The following is a 16,303-nucleotide window of genomic DNA, read 5'->3' as shown; positions in this document are numbered from 1 at the left end:
TGGGCTCGAGGGCGGAAGAGGAAGTGCTGGGTGGGTGGAGGGGGAAAAAAAAAGAAAAGAGAGAGAGAAAAAAAGAACCAGCCGGGGCAGCTCACCAGGGACTTTCCAGCCGGGGCAAGGCAAAAAAGACAACGTTTAGCCGAACTGCTGCAAAGAACAGCAGTGGGTCGGGAATGCTCGGGGGCTGCGATTCTTTTGCCCCCCTCCTCTTCTTTTCCTCAGGCGCAGATTAAGTAGTAGTGGGGGGGGAAAGGTTAGCCGTTGCTCGCCTCCAGGCATCCGGAGCTGGTGGAAAGGAGGATAAATTCCCCATCGCGGATTTCACCTATTGCGGCCGGGTCTGGAACGTAACACCCGCGATAGGTGAGGTCTTACTGTACCAGCAAAAATATTGGTGAAAATTGCCAAAATCTCGCTCATGGGAGCATCTTCACACAAGATTTCACTTGCTGCGCATGTGCAGAAGCGAAATCTTACACCGGGGCACATGCATGCATCAGGGGTACGCAGCTGTGCACACTCCATTCATACATGCACAAGCACATTCCCTCATGCAATTTGGCTTCTGCACATGCTCAGTAGCTGGAATCTACCTGAAACATAGCTGAGCAGCTGTGCTTTGGGTGAAGGAATAAAAGTCAGTTTAAACCCGGAGGCGGGCAGGAACGCCCTTTTACAAGAACAGGCAAAACCTTCAAAACAGTAAAAGAATCACAATAAATTCACACAAAAAAGATGTCGGTGCTCATTGACCGGCACTGACCAAACCAAATCTGTGATGCCATTGTCACATCACCAGCGAGTCGTTAATGATTTGGGGTGATCTGGTCTGAACCGGAAGGAACCCACCCTTGCTTATGACTACTTTTCATACTTATGACTATTTTGGCACATCATGGTCATGTGATCAACTAACCATGGCAACCGACTCACATTGATGACAGTTGGTGTATCTCAGGGTCATGTGATCAGCTTTTGTGACCTTCTGACGAACAAAGTCAATGGGGAAGCCAGATTCACTTAACAACCATGTTACTAACAGAACAACTGCAGTGATTCAATTAATAATTGGGCAAGAAAGGTCGTAAAATGGGGCAAAATTCAGTTAACGAACGTTTCTCTTAGCAAAACATATTTGGGGCTCAATTATGATCATAAGTCCAGGACTACCTGTATAAATATAAACAAAGCTGGTAAGGATAAGGCAAATAGTTCTTACTCTATATACAATAGTCAATATAGACGAACTGAAAGAGGAATGAATTTGCACAAGAGCAGAATATATTAAATAATATGCAGCCAGGAGCCTGGCAAATGGAAAAGGGGAGGAGAGCTTCAGAAGAGACTATTTCAGCAAGCTAATAATGATAAATGTCTGAAGCTGCATTATAATAAATCGGATTATTCGTCCATCTAGTATATGAATAATGACCGGTAGAGATAGGAGTTTTTCATTAGGAGTTACAAGAGATTGATCCCACAGACTTCTAGACAGTGTTGTGTTAATGGATTATGACATTCCTACAAACCAAAGTGATTATCTTTTTTTTAATGAGCTTATCTTATTATGATGGGTACATGTGAAACAAGAAGATTTGTGTATAGCCAAGATTGCTGTGGAGGTCACAGGGTTTACTCTACAGCCATCTGAGAAATTTCTTTCAGTTGGATGGTTCAGGTTTAGGGACATGTTTTATATACCTGTATTTGCTAACAATAAATTAAAACAATCTAAAGCAGGGGTCCCCAAACTTTTTACACAGGGGGCCAGTTCACTGTCCCTCAGACTGTTGGAGGGCTGGACTATAAAAAAAACCTATGAACAAATCCCTATGGACACTGCACATACCTTATTTAAAGTGAAAAACAAAATGGGAACAAATACAATATTTAAAATAAAGAAGAAGTAATAAATAATTAAGTAATTAATAATTAAATAATAAAGTAATTTATACTTTTTTATTAACAAGTAAATTTAAACTTAAATCAACAAACTCCATTTCTCCTTCCTTCCCTCCCTCCTTCCTCTCCACTTCTCTCTTCCCTCTTCCTTTTCTCTCATTTATTTCATTTTCCTCTCCCTCGTTCTTTTTCTCCATCATTTTCTCGTTTTTCTCTTTCTCTCTCTCTCTCTTTCCATCTCTCCCTCTTCCTTTCTCTCTCCCTCTCTATCTCTCCCTCTTTCTTTTTTTCTCTCTGTCCCTCTCTCTTTCTTTTTCTCTCTCTCCTCTCTTTCTCTCTCTCACTCTCTTTCTAACTCTCCCTCTTTGAATCTCTCACGCTTTCTCTCTCTCCCCCTCTCTCTATTTCTCCCTTTCTCTCTCTCCCTTTCTATCTCTCCTCTTCATTTCTCTCTCTCTATTTATCCCTCTTTCTCTCTCTTATTATATCGATTGGTAAAATCTCGTGTGCTGCTGCGGGCCGGTTAAAAGACCTCAGTGGGCCGCATCCGGCCCGCGGGCTGTAGTTTGGGGACCGCTGATCTAAAGCAAACATATTGTAATGCAAAAAATATTTTTAAAAGGAGTGTGCCCTATATGTAATGACATTCACTAGCTGAGATAAAACTTCTGAAAAGATCTACAACTCTTGTGGGAAGAATGATTTCCTCTATAACAGCGGCCCTCAACCATGGACCGGCAGGAGTGGCATCATGAGCAGGGGAGGGGGGGGCAGGGCGGGGCAGGGAGATGGTATGATTTCACATCTGCAACATAATCCTGCACATACACAAATAAAGTTTTGTGCATTCTCACACCACTTGTGTGGCCTGGTTCCAGTGATGGGCTACCAAAAATTTTTACTACCACACTGTGGGCATGGCTTATGCATTTTGTTTCAACATCTTTCAGTGAAAATTGGGTGCTCTGGGGTGGAGCTCCAAATTTTGCTACCGGAACTGCGTTCCTGACCGTTCCCGTAGGAGTCCATCACTGCCTGGTTCCTAACAGGCCACAGACCAGTATTGGTCCATGGCCTAGGCATTGGGGACTCCTGCTCTATAACGAGTCTATGGAGAGAGGCGGCATACAAATCTAATAAATAAATAAATAAATAAGTACCGTGGTACCTCATGATACGAACCCCTCGTCTTACGAACAACCCGAGATACGAACCTGGGGTTCAGAAATTTTTTGCCTCTTCTTACAAACTTTTTTCTTCTTATGAACCTGCCACCGCTGCGAAGCCCCGCCGCCCGGCTGTCACTTTTTGAAACAGCCGGGGGGCTTCTCAGCGGCCTCCCAAACGCCGAACGCCAAACCCGAACTTTTGGGTTTGGCATTCGGGAGGCCACCGAGAAGCCCCCCGGCTGTTTTAAAAGATGACAGCTGGGCGGCGGGGCTTCTCAGCGGCTCCCGAACGCCGAACCCGGAAGTTCGGCAAAAGTTCGGGTTTGGGAGGCCGCCGAGAAGCCCCACCGCCCGGCTGTCACCTTTTGAAACAGCCGGGGGGCTTCTGGGCGGCCTCCCGAATGCCAAATCCGGAGGTTCGGGTTTGGCGTTCGGCATTCGGGAGGCCGCTGAGAAGCCCCCCGGCTGTTTCAAAAGGTGACAGCCGTGCGGCGGCGTTTTTTTGCGTTTTTTTTTCGTTGCACGGATTAATTGATTTTACATTGTTTCCTATGGGAAACAATGTTTCGTCTTACGAACTTTTTGTCTTACGAACCTCTCCTGGGAACCAATTAGGTTCGTAAGACGAGGTATTACTGTATACAGTATGCACATTTCCTGTTTCAGCTATCCTGCCTTGAATGTTTGTCAAAACACTGTCTGGATTGTGACATTTTGTTAGAGACAGTGGTGTGTGTGTGAGTGTGTGTGTGTGAGAGAGAGAGCAAGAGCATGTGGGTATGCATACAGATGTAATGCTTACTGTTATTAAACATGTTGAGTTTGGTTACTGAAGAGACAGGAGAGTAGTGGAATGACTTCAACTGTTTATTAGGTTACAGGTATTATCCAGCAGCAGTATACAAAAGGCAGGGGAGTTAAATAGGGAGCCAACCCGGCAGGGAACTAATCAGAATTTTCCTACTTTACTTCCCTGTTGGACTAGAGCGAAAACTTCCCAGCTTCTTCAGGACATAACATCCCTCACCCCTTAGTTCAGCATATAATTTTGCATACGTAATCACTGAGGTCCGCAGGGGTGTTACAGCTCTAGTTGACCTGCAGAATTCAGTTGACATGTTTTTTCTCTCTGGCTCCCTCTCTGGAAACTTCTGGAACGGCTCGGATAACATGTTCGGACCTCCTGGACTGGACACATTGCTGTTGCTGAGTGGCGCCTCCGGATCGATAGCTAAGTGAACTGGCTTCTGGGATTTAGTCATAGCTGTAGGGAGAACATGGTCAAGTGTTGGGCTAGCGGTCCAGTCAGTGTTTAATGGCCAGCGGTCGCGTAATTTATATGTCGCCGCCATTTTTGGTCATCATGTAGGCCTATTATGTAGGATTTTGGGCCTATTATTTGTAAGATTTTCCCAGGTAGCCATAGGGACCCCATGGTGAAATTTCTTGCTTAAATGGGTGTATTTATTTGGGATGTTCTGAATCTCTCTGTTTTGGGATTTTCCATTTTATTCCAATAACTTGGGTGCAACCTGTTGAGGACAGACCAGAGCTTCTGGCCCATTAGAACTTTGGCAGGCTTTTGCATGTGGTTGTACTCAGAGTTATGTGTTGTGTTGTTAGGAGTTTGTCAATTTTGGCTTGCCAATCCCTTGGGCCTAGTGCCTCCTTTATAGTTCTTATAGTTCATTCCACTAGGCTGCTACTGCTCAGCTTGAAAGGAGCGATCAATGTATGTTTAAACCCCAGGTCTGCTAAAAACCCTTCAAAAGGTGTTGATGTTAGTTGTGGTTCATTGTCAGACACTACTATATTTGGCAAACCATGTGTTGCGAATAATTTCCTTAAAACCCTGATAACACTTCTGTCGTCGTGCTAGGCATCCATGCCACTTCCAACCATTTAGAATATGTGTCGACTATTATTAGAAATGTTTGCCCATGAAATGAATCCGCAAAATCCAAATATATGCGTGTCCAAAGAGCTCTCAGTTGTTCCCATTCATACACAGGTGACTTTGGGAGGAATGCTCGAGATTCCTGGAACAGAGTACACCCTGCGACCCAATCCTCTATGTGTTTGTCCATGCTGGGCCACCACACATAACTTCGGGCCAGTGCCTTCATCCTGACCACCCCTGGGTGTCCGTCATGCAGAGCCTTTAGAATATCCTCTTGTAACAACATAGGAGCAAGAACATTATCACCCCAGACTAGCCATGCCCAGTTCCTGTGACCGTTCTTCATATATTTATGTGACATAAATATGAGTCAATTGCCAAGCGGCTGAATTTTGATCACGGAGAGATTGCATTGGTCGTTATTTATTTATTTATTTATTTATTTATTTATTTATTTATGACTTGACTTGACTTGACTTGACTTGACTTGACTTGACGTGGCTTGGCTTGACTTGACTTGACTTGACTTGACTTGACTTGTATGCCGCCCCTCTCCGTAGACTCCGGGCGGCTAACAACAATAATAAAAACAGCATATAACAAATCTAATATTTAAATTACTAAAAACCCTAATTAAAAACCAAACATACACACAAACATACTATGCGTAAATTGTATAGGCCTAGGGGGAAGGAATATCTCAATTCCCCCATGCCTGATGACAGAGGTGGGTTTTAAGGAGCTTACGAAAGGCGAGGAGGGTGGGGGCAACTCTGATCTCTGGGGGGAGTTGGTTCCAGAGTAAGGGTGAAAAACAGTCATAAGTAACTTTTTCAGCTCCGTTGTAACTTTGAACAGTCACTAAATTAACTGTTGTAAGTCAAGGACTACCCGTATTTTACGGAATATGCATTCTAGTTCAAGTGCAGACTTTGGTTCTAATGCATTTTTTTTTCTTTTCTTTTCAAGGAACAAAGTTATTGAGTGATGCACCATGGAAGACTGCCTCCACACGTCCTCCGAAAACCTTTCCAAGCTGGTCAGTTGGGCCCACAGTCACGGTACCATTTGCAGCCTCATTCCAAATTTAAAACACCTACTTTCGGAGGGTTCCCATGGCAACCTGACAGCTATGTGGGGCTGTAGTGCAGGTCATGCCTATCACTGGCCACTGACAGCTACTTGTAGAGCTGGCTCACAGGAAAGAGTTTGTTTCCAGGATAGCAGGAGTTTCAACTTGGATAGCCCCAGCATAATTGGCATGCCTTCAGACCCCCAAGCCAGCCCGGTGGAACGCTATCCAGGGAGATCAGGAAAAGCAAAGTTGGACTGTAACAGAACCAGAGATTCCTGCGACTTCTCCTACTGCAGTGAGCCTTCCGAATTGGATGAAACAGTGGAGGAATACGAAGATGAGTCTAACCTTTTCGACATGGTCTGTGAGTCCTCGGTGACGGATGAAGACAGCGATTTTGAACCCCATCGTCAAAGATCTCAGATGAATTCCCTTAAAAGGTCCGGCCCATCTTCTTCTCTACATTTGGACTCTCAGTCTCAGGTCATCGATGGAAGCAGCAATGATGTGTTAACCAAAAAAATCAAGCAAGAACTCCCGGAGGATTATTATATCGTGGCGAATGCCGAAATCACTGGTGGCATTGACGGCCCTGCGTTGTCCTTGACGCACATGTCAAAGCCTAAAGGTGGGACCTCCTACCCTGCGGCATCTAAGTCAACTTCTCACTCATCTCCTTCCCTCAGCGCTGACTTCGATTTACAGAACGTTTCGGCCTCTTCGCAAGTTACATCAAGGCCAGTGAGCCAGAAACCTCCAAAACTCAATCTGCCTTCTTCAAGCAGAAGGCCTGGTAACATCCCGGCTGTAAATCCTCAGGGGCCCCTCCAGGTGCCGGCCAGCACTTCTAATTCTGGCAAACCTATCAGCATCCCTTTATCAGCCTTGCAGCTTCCTGGGCAAGAAGAGCTGTCGGCTTCAGAAGATCTCCTCCAGCCTGGGCCAAATCAAGCTTCCAGTGATGTAGCATTGTCTCCTTCTGTTAGCACGGAGCCGGAGGTTAGCTCTAGCCAGCAGCAGCCGAGCACTGCTCCCAGCACAGTCACTGAGCCGGTGGCACAGACACTTACAGGTATCAACATTTCGAATGTTCCTAATGATTATTTGATTAATGCATTTTAAAAAAAGACATGGTATTTTTTTCCAGAGGTTACTTTTTCTAATTCAACATATACAAGCGCGAATTGGTTACTGGTGGTGATGGTAGTGGTAGGAATACCGTTCCTATTGAAAACTTGAGACCGTAAGGAAATGATAACTTACCAAGAATCAGTGTAATTTGGAGCCAAGATAGGTAGAATATCTCCGGGACCGCCTTCTGCCACACGAATCCCAGCGACCGATTAGGTCCCACAGAGTTGGCCTTCTCCGGGTCCCATCTACTAAACAATGTCGTTTGGCGGGTCCCAGGGGAAGAGAAGTCTCTGTGGCGGCCCCGACCCTGTAGAACCAGCTCCCCCCTGAGATTAGAACTGCCCCCACCCTCCTTGCCTTTCGTAAACTCCTTAAAACCCACCTCTGCCATCAGGCATGGGGGAACTGAGATAATTTCCCCAGGCCTATACTGTTTATGTATGGTATGTTGTGTGCATGTTTTTTAAATTATGGGTTTTTTAGTTTTAATTATTAGATTTGTATTATATATTGTTTTCTATTATTGTTGTGAGCCACCCCGAGTCTACAGAGAAGGGCGGCATACAAATTTAATGGATAGCTAGATAGCTAGCTAGCTAGATAGATAGATAGCTAGCTAGCTAGATAGATAGATAGATAGATAGATAGATAGATAGATAGATAGTACATTGCAATAGCACTTATATACCACTTCATAATGCTTTATAGCCTTCTCTAAATGGTTTGTAGAGTCAGCCTATTTCCTCCTACAAATTGGGTCGTCATTTTACTGACCTTGGAAGGATGGAAGGCTGAGTCAACTTTGAGCTGGTTAGGATTGAACTCCTGGCAATGGGCAGAATTAGCCTGCAATACTGTATTCTAACCTGATACTACAATAATAAAGTAGCTAATAACAGATTGGCCAGGACAGTAACCTGCTATGTGCTAATCTCAGTTTCTAACACTGTTATAGAAAAGGAATTATGTCTAACAGAGTATACAAATTATATTGGACTTTTATGCACATCATTTGTTTGTTTGTTTGTTTGTTCGTTCGTTCGTTCGTTCGTTCGCTCACTCACTCACTCACTCACTCATTCATTCATTCATTCATTCATTCATTCATTTATTAGATTTGTATGCCGCTCTTCTCCAAGGAAAATGTTCAGTGGATTCATTGTCTTTCTCACTTAGATACAGTGGCATTTCTCTTTAAGATACAGCAGCCATTTTTGCATCATCCAAAATATACAAGTTATCCAAATTAAAATATCATTTTGATGGAGGCTTTTTAGGGGGTTTTTGGAGGGGGGGAATGGGTGTTTTGATTTAGATGTGATTAGCCTGCTCCCTTACTTTTTAAACCTTGCATTGCCTGGTCACTCACCCCCAACACCAACTAGAACATTGATAGCGAACCTTTTTTGGCTTGGGTGCCAAAAGGGTGCGCGTGAGAGATAGGGTGCATGCATGTGCCTACACCCATGATGCAATACCCTCCCCTTGCACGCATGTGTACAACCTCTGTGCTGCCCCTCCCCCCCATGCACTGCCCTCCCACGCATGCGCATAGGCCTCACTGAAGCCTCCAGAACCCTGGGGATGGTGAAAAATGGCTCACCAGCCAAGCTGGAATTTCTTTTCCAAATTTCTGTTTGGCCCATTGGGCCATTTTCGCCATCCCCAGGAGGTTTTCCTGTAGCCTGGGGAGGCCAAAAGGGGCTGGAAAGAAGGCACATGCACGCTGGAGCTGACATAAGGCAACATCTCACATGCCCTTAGGTCTGGCTCCACATGCCACCTATAGCACGCATGCCATAGGTTTGCCTTCACTGAACTAGAACAATGGAGAACAGTGCAAAGGTCCCAATCTTTGATAGGCTAAACTGGGAGGATATTGTAGCAAAGGCCACAGAGTGGTCAAGAAAAGTTAGGGTGGATGCATCATCTCATCCCTTTGCTTTGCCTTAGGACTCCAGGTTCTTCCTTCTTCTTTTCCATATCTTCGTGAAGTCATTGGAAGAAGTTACCTGTCAGCACAATATATAGTATCAAAGTAGGATAGTATTAATGCTTTGTAATAATCTGCAATGAATATATTTTTTGTAGATTCTTATTGTTTTGATTTTATTCTGAGGGTTACGGAAGTAGAAATTGGTGGAGGTTTTTATTTTAGCAATGCAGTCTCATTCATTTGAATTTTTTGAAGGTTAATATTTCTTTTAAATTGGTATATTTAAAAACTAAATCTTATACGTGGGGCTTTTGTTGCATAGAAGCAACTAGTTGCGAAATGTAAAACGCCTGTGAACAATAACTGTTTTAATTGTTTATAAAACAGAATCTTCACTTAAAGTTTTTGCTTTGGATATCTCCAAGTCAGACATTGAGAAACCTTTGAAGAAAATGTAATCCATTGAAAATATTTAGTGTTTACTTTTTATATTGCATTTGGAATCCTTCAATGGCACAAGAAAATTTGTCTAAAATAAAAATTCAGGTAGCCAACATTCATTAGTAACCTTTTAATGCTGGAAATAAAAAATCACTATCACTTTTCTAACTTTGATTATCTCAGTAGACATAAAATTACACATACAATATCTATTAAACTTCAACATATATTTAAAATTTGTTCTTAGTGAGGTTTTTTAAAGTCAAAGAAATAAATACGCTTCTAGTCTTTGAGCGTTACGTTTTTATTAACCAGAGGCAACTATTGGACATTTTCAGTCAACAGAAAAAAAGGCTTGTCTCTTAGATGTATTAAGTTAATTTATGAAGAAAGCTATGTCTGCAAAAACAATTATTATATACAATTTTACTCTTTGTATATAGGTCTGGCTTTTTAAAAAAAATCCCATATGATAAACATAACTGGTGAATTAGACAGAGACTTAGTCAATTCTAGGTACTATCAATTCTTAGGTAACTTTAAGCTCAACTGAAATTTAGATATGAAAATGTGTATTGCTTAAATAGGTTATTTTGAAGGAATTCTTTCAATGGCAAAATGCAATATTTCAGTATATCTTTAGCAAACAATGCTGTGATATTCTGAGAGGGTCTTCTGCCATCAGATTTTATCCTATTTGTATGTATTTGTTTTGCCATATTTGGAATATTTGCAGGTGTGATTGCACAAGAAAAAAAGTTACACCTACTGACACTTTTTAAAATTCTATACATTAATAAAGGTACAAGAGCTTTGTTTTCTACTGCATACAAATCATTTATTTGCATCAGGAGAAGTACAAGTGGTCCTCGTTTAGTAACCACAGTCCAGACCAGCAACTCAGTCATTAAGTGATGGGAGACACTAAGTGAAACAGCAACAGTGCTTTCAATCTTACCTCAGGTTTACAGATCTGTAACGTTCATAAATATGAGATTGGTTGTAAAGTTATCTGTTCATCATGGTTGCAGTGGAACAATTGCTCTCAGGTAATTGCAAAATGAGGACTACCTGTACTTAGATCTATAATTCTTTTTTTAAAATTTAAAATAAAGTTTTATTTATAAACATATATACATATAACATACAAAACAAAACAGACATTTAAAAACATTGGACGTCTGTGTAGCGAATCTGTATAGCAATTCTTACTGTGCTCAAACTCTATTACATACCTACTTTTACATATTTATTGTAAACCAGTTTTAAAACAATAATCATATTTTATATAACTAATCTTATATTTATTTTCCCATGAACCCATTTATCACCAGTAAATAACTCTCTTTTGTTATTAATTCAATGTGCTTTTGTTACTTTATCCTTTTTTCCAGACAGCAATAGAACATACCCCAACATTTATAGAATTTGTCTAGAATTTACATATAAGATAAAATACAGGAAATAGTATAAGGGCAGACTAGATGGACCATGAGGTCTTTTTCTGCCATCTATCTTCTATGTTTCTAATTTAATTATAGAACTATAATTCTAAATTCTCTAAAGAGTTCCATGGGATTGGGCGGGATAGAAGTCAAATCAAATAAATTAAGGTATTATTGAATTGCTCTTCCTGACATTTCTCACATTTGGTTCTCTGACTAGAATAGTGGTAGGTTGTAAAATATTTTGCCACTGTTTCAATGCTTCTACACATGTGCAGAAGTTTCCCAGGCGGGTGGCCGGAACCTCCCTCTGCTGGCGCTAGCAGTTTTAAGAAGCTTTCTGAACTGGGAACAACCCACTGCTGGACTAGAGCTGCTGTGAAATGGCCATATATTGAGACCCACAGATTCCTCACACGTACACGGTTAAAACAGGTTCATTTATAAATCATATGTATAATGAAGAATTGGTTCATTCTTTCATTTGTTTGTTTGTTTGTTTATAATAGAAACATAGAAACATAGAAGACTGACGGCAGAAAAAGACCTCATGGTCCATCTAGTCTACCCCTATACTATTTCCTGTATTTTATCTTACAATGGATATATGTTTATCCCAGGCATGTTTAAATTCAGTTACTGTGGATTTACCAACCACGTCTGCTGGAAGTTTGTTCCAAGGATCTACTACTCTTTCAGTAAAATAATATTTTCTCATATTGCCTTTGATCATTCCCCCAACTAACTTCAGATTGTGTCCCCTTGTTCTTGTGTTCACTTTCCTATTAAAAACACTTCCCCCCTGAACCTTATTTAACCCTTTAACATATTTAAATGTTTCGATCATGTCCCCCCTTTTCCTTCTGTCCTCCAGACTATACAGATTGAGTTCATTAAGTCTTTCTTGATACGTTTGATGCTTAAGACCTTCCACCATTCTTGTAGCCCATCTTTGGACCCGTTCAATTTTGTCAATATCTTTTTGTAGGTGAGGTCTCCAGAACTGAACACATTTCTCCAAATGTGGTCTCACCAGCGCTCTATATAAGGGGATCACAATCTCCCAATAAAAAGTGGATTGTTGATCTGGACCACTAGGGAACAGGACATGCTATAAATCTTAAATTAGGTAGCACAGAAGTCCCTCCCTCAAATATAATATTTAATGTTGCAAGCTGCCCAAATTTGACTCTGATAAGATAGGCGGCAAACAAATTTAATAAATACATTTAATAATTAACAAGCTAACTAATCTAAATTATTCTGGATGTAATTATGCAGGTTGATCCAAGATGTAAGAGTTATTTTACATTGTATGAGATTGTCCAGAAATGAAAATCCTTAGTCCTTTGCTAAGCCAGCTTTTGGAAGGATCCCCAATATCATATCCAGAGAGATGCATTCAAATGAACAATTAAACTGTTGTGAATGAATTACGTTTGCACTGAGTCTCTCTTGTGTATGCAATAACAAGTTTAGAGAACTGGCAGTCATTCAGCCTAGCTCTGCTGGTGAGCCAAATTTAATACGATTATACTGTTTGGAATGGAAGGGAGAGATTGATTTTTTTCTTTTTTCCCTTTTTGGTAATAAAGAGAAAATTAGTGTTCAGGCAAATAACAAGAAATAATGAGAAAATAAATCAAATTAAACCTTTATTTGAAATGCACTCTAAGCTGATAGAAAAGATTAGACTGCCTGTATAGTGGTATAAGTTGCAGTACAATAAAACCTGAAATACATTATAGTCTGTACTTCTTCTCTGTGTTGCAGAATATTTGGCCACCAACAGTTCCTATTTCTTGCAGGTTGCATCAGACTTTTTATATTTCCAAGAAGCAAAATTATGGAATAGGTTAGAGAGCAAACACATCATGCTGTTGTATCTTTTTAACATGCTCCAACAAAGTTCTTTCTTTCTCTTTGCTATCTCTTACTCTTCATTCAGTTTTTGCAGATTTCATCCACCATCCAAGGCTAAATAGTGAAGTTCTGTAAGAATAGCTAGAAATATATCAATGTTCCTAAAAAAATCATGCTTGTTGACAGATGGATGCTAAAGAATCACTGTAGCTTTTCAAAAGGAAAAAAATGATCCCAGAGTCATTTTGTGATAAAAGAACATCTGTATGATCTGCAAGGGTAAGAAAGTACTCTGCAGAATATATGAAATGTTGCATTATTCCTTCACACCCAGAGCAATAAAATCTGTAGCCATCAAATCAATCAAAAGATTGCTATACAGTGATCCCTCGATTTTCGCGATCTCGATCTTCGCGAAACGCTATATCGCGATTTTCCCCACCCGATGACGTCACTCTCTTCCTTTCTCATCTTTCTCTCTCTCTTTCTCTATCTTGCTTCTTCCTCTCTCACACTCTCTTCCTCCCTCTCTCATCTCTTTCTTTCCTTCTCTCTCTTTCTCTATCTCTCCCCCTCTTGCTCTCGAGCGGCGGGCAGCGGGCGGGCGGGCGAGCGGCGGGCGGGCAGCAGCGAGGAGCCGAAGATCGGGGTTTCCCCTTTGCGTGGGCGGCGGGGAAGACCCAGGGAAGGCTTCTTCGGCCGCCCAGCAGCTGATCTGCTCGGCAGCGCGGCAGCAGTGAGGAGCCGAAGATCGGGGTTTCCCCTTTGCGTGGGCGGCGGGGAAACCCCGATCTTTGGCTCCTCGCTGCTGCGGCGCTGCCGAGCAGATCAGCTGCTGGGCGGCCGAAGAAACCTTCCCTGGGTCTTCCCCGCCGCCCACGCAAAGGGGAAACCCCGATCTTCGGCTCCTCGCTGCTGCGGCGCTGCCAAGCAGATCAGCTGCTGGGCGGCCGAAGAAACCTTCCCTGGGTCTTCCCCGCCGCCCACGCAAACTCCACCATCTGCGCATGCGCGGCCATGGAAAAAGGGCGTGCATGCGCGGATGGTGTTTTTACTTCCGCACCACTATATCGCGAAAAATCGAGTATCACGAGGGGTCTTGGAACGTAACCCTCGCGATACTCGAGGGATCACTGTATACCAATTGGAAGAACCAGTTCTCGACTCAATTCTGAGATGCGATGATCTCGAAGATCAATAGACCTGTGTTTCAAATATGGAATTTAACACAGTAGTTCTGTAAAAGAAAACTGAGCATATTGACCTCTGTTGCAATGTATCCAATTGCCCAGGAAATCAATTAGAAAACAAAACAAAATTAGGATAGGGCTTGGAAGCCAGATGCTTATTCTCTTGGGCAGCGAAGTCAAAATGGCAACAGTGTCACATTGTCCAGCAACCAGATTGGGATATGTGCCCCTCAGAGATTTAAGTGATCAGTAGCTCTTGGACAGTTCACTGTCCCTGATAGCATCATTCTTGGATGGGTCATTGAGATTTAGTAGTGTTCATACCATAAAAACATGCATTAAGAGAAGAGGCAAAATATAATTTAAAACTCTGAGCACCTGCTTCAGATATCCATTTTAAAAAAAGATTCACAAGACTGCCCTTCTCTGTGGACTCGGGGCGGCTTACAACATTTCAATAAAAATTACAATATATAAAACACTTCTAATCAAACTCATAGAAATAATTAATTTAAAAATTATCTTTAAAAGCTAAACATTTAAAAAATCAAACATTCACATGCATACTACCACATCCTACACATTCATTGGGCAGAGGCTGGGGTCTAGGGGCCCCAAACCTGATGGCATAAAAGCATTTTCAGATTCTTATGAAAGGCAAGGAGGGTGGGGACAGTGCGAATCTCTGGGGGGGGGGAGTTGATTCCAGAGGGCTGGGGCCCCTACAGAGAAGGCTCTTCCCCTGAGTGCTGCCAAACGACATTGTCTAGTTGATGGGACCTGTAAGGGCGCTAGGGATATTCCAGTTAACATCAGGCATGTTGACTTGACGGATGATTTCCTAAGTTACAGTCAGAGATAAAAATAATAAAGTTATTTGCAAGGTAATAGCTAGACCAGAGGTAGGTTCTGAATTCTGCTACTTTGATTTGCTGTGGTACCACGCCATATGTTGCGCGCATGGGCAGTACTAAAATTTTTTGCCCATGCACAGAAGTGAAAGATCTGGTTTGAGGGCAGGGCAGGCCTGGGTTGCTGCTAGTTTCTGTTCCCCAGGCCGTCAAGTTACTAACAATTCTCTAGAACTGGTCTGAACCGGTAGGAACCCACCTCTGAATTAGAGGGACACTGGCTCCATTCGTGAGATTGCAATTTATTTATTTTATTTATTTATTAAATTTATATGTCGGCCAACTCCCAAAGGACTCCGGACGGCTTAACAATAGAATAAAATATTAAAAACATCTTAAGCATGAGAACAATAAAACTGATACATATAATTCCATGGCCGGATCTCGTTGATTATAACTGCGAGCTCAATGGCCCTGGGTCTCCCAGAAAAGCCAGGTCTTAACTGCTTTTCAGAAAGCCAGTAGGGTGGGGGCAGTCCTGACCTCAGGAGGTAATTGGTTCTAGAGATCCAGGGCAGCCACAGAGAAGGCTCTCCCCAATGGGCCTGCCATCCGACACTGTTTAGCTGACGGAACCTGGAGGAGACCAGCTCTGTGACATTTCACCGGTTGCTGAGGGTTGTGTGACAGAAGGCGGTCTCGAAGGTAACCTGGCTCTAAGCCATGTAGGGCTTTACAGGTAATGACCAACACCTTGAATTGTGCCCGGAGACCAATAGGGAGCCAGTGCAGCTTGCGGAGGATTGATGTAATGTGGATCTAATTAGACACACCCACAACAGCTCGCGCAGCTGCATTCTGGGTCAGTTGTAGTCTCCAACCACTCTTCGAGGGTAGCCCCATGTAGAGCTTGTTGCAATAATCTAATCATGAGGTGGCAAGGGCATGATTGACTATGAGGAATGCCTCTCGATCCAGGTAGGGTTGCAGTTGGTGCTCTAAACGAACTTGTGCCAAGGTCCCTCTAGCAACAGCTGTCATATGTTGATCTAGTTTTAGCTGTGAGTCTAGGACGACCCCAAATTTCAAACCCGTTTGAGGGGGACAATTTCTCCCCCCCAAGAGCTAAGTATGGACACTTGACATAGTCTTTAGGAGGCAATATCCACAACCACTCGGTCTTGTCTGGGTTAAGTCTGAGCCTGTTGACTCCCATCCAGATCCTCATAGCCTCAAGGCACCGGCACATCACATCCACTGCTTCATTGATGTGGGGTGGAGTTATATAACTGGGTATCGTCTGCATATTGCTAATACCTCACCCCGAATTGTTGGGTGACCTCACCCAGTGGTTTCATGTAGATATTAAAGGGGGGGAGAAGACCGAGCCCTTGGGC

General features: G+C 42.6%; 1 protein-coding gene across 1 annotated transcript in view; it reads left to right on the top strand.

Moving 5' to 3' along the window:
• KIAA1958 (KIAA1958 ortholog) overlaps positions 1 to 16,303 on the top strand; it is a 67,898-nt gene that overhangs the window by 33,746 nt on the left and 17,849 nt on the right. The window contains exon 3 of the mRNA XM_070736240.1: positions 5,941 to 7,118. Within this exon, the coding sequence (XP_070592341.1) occupies positions 5,966 to 7,118 (1,153 nt within the window). The 5' untranslated portion in view covers positions 5,941 to 5,965. The remainder of the gene's footprint in view (positions 1 to 5,940; positions 7,119 to 16,303) is intronic.

The sequence above is a fragment of the Erythrolamprus reginae genome, chromosome 2 (genome assembly GCF_031021105.1).
Source record: "Erythrolamprus reginae isolate rEryReg1 chromosome 2, rEryReg1.hap1, whole genome shotgun sequence".
NCBI classification, from domain to species: domain Eukaryota; kingdom Metazoa; phylum Chordata; class Lepidosauria; order Squamata; family Dipsadidae; genus Erythrolamprus; species Erythrolamprus reginae.
This window is presented reverse-complemented; position numbering and strand designations above follow the sequence as displayed.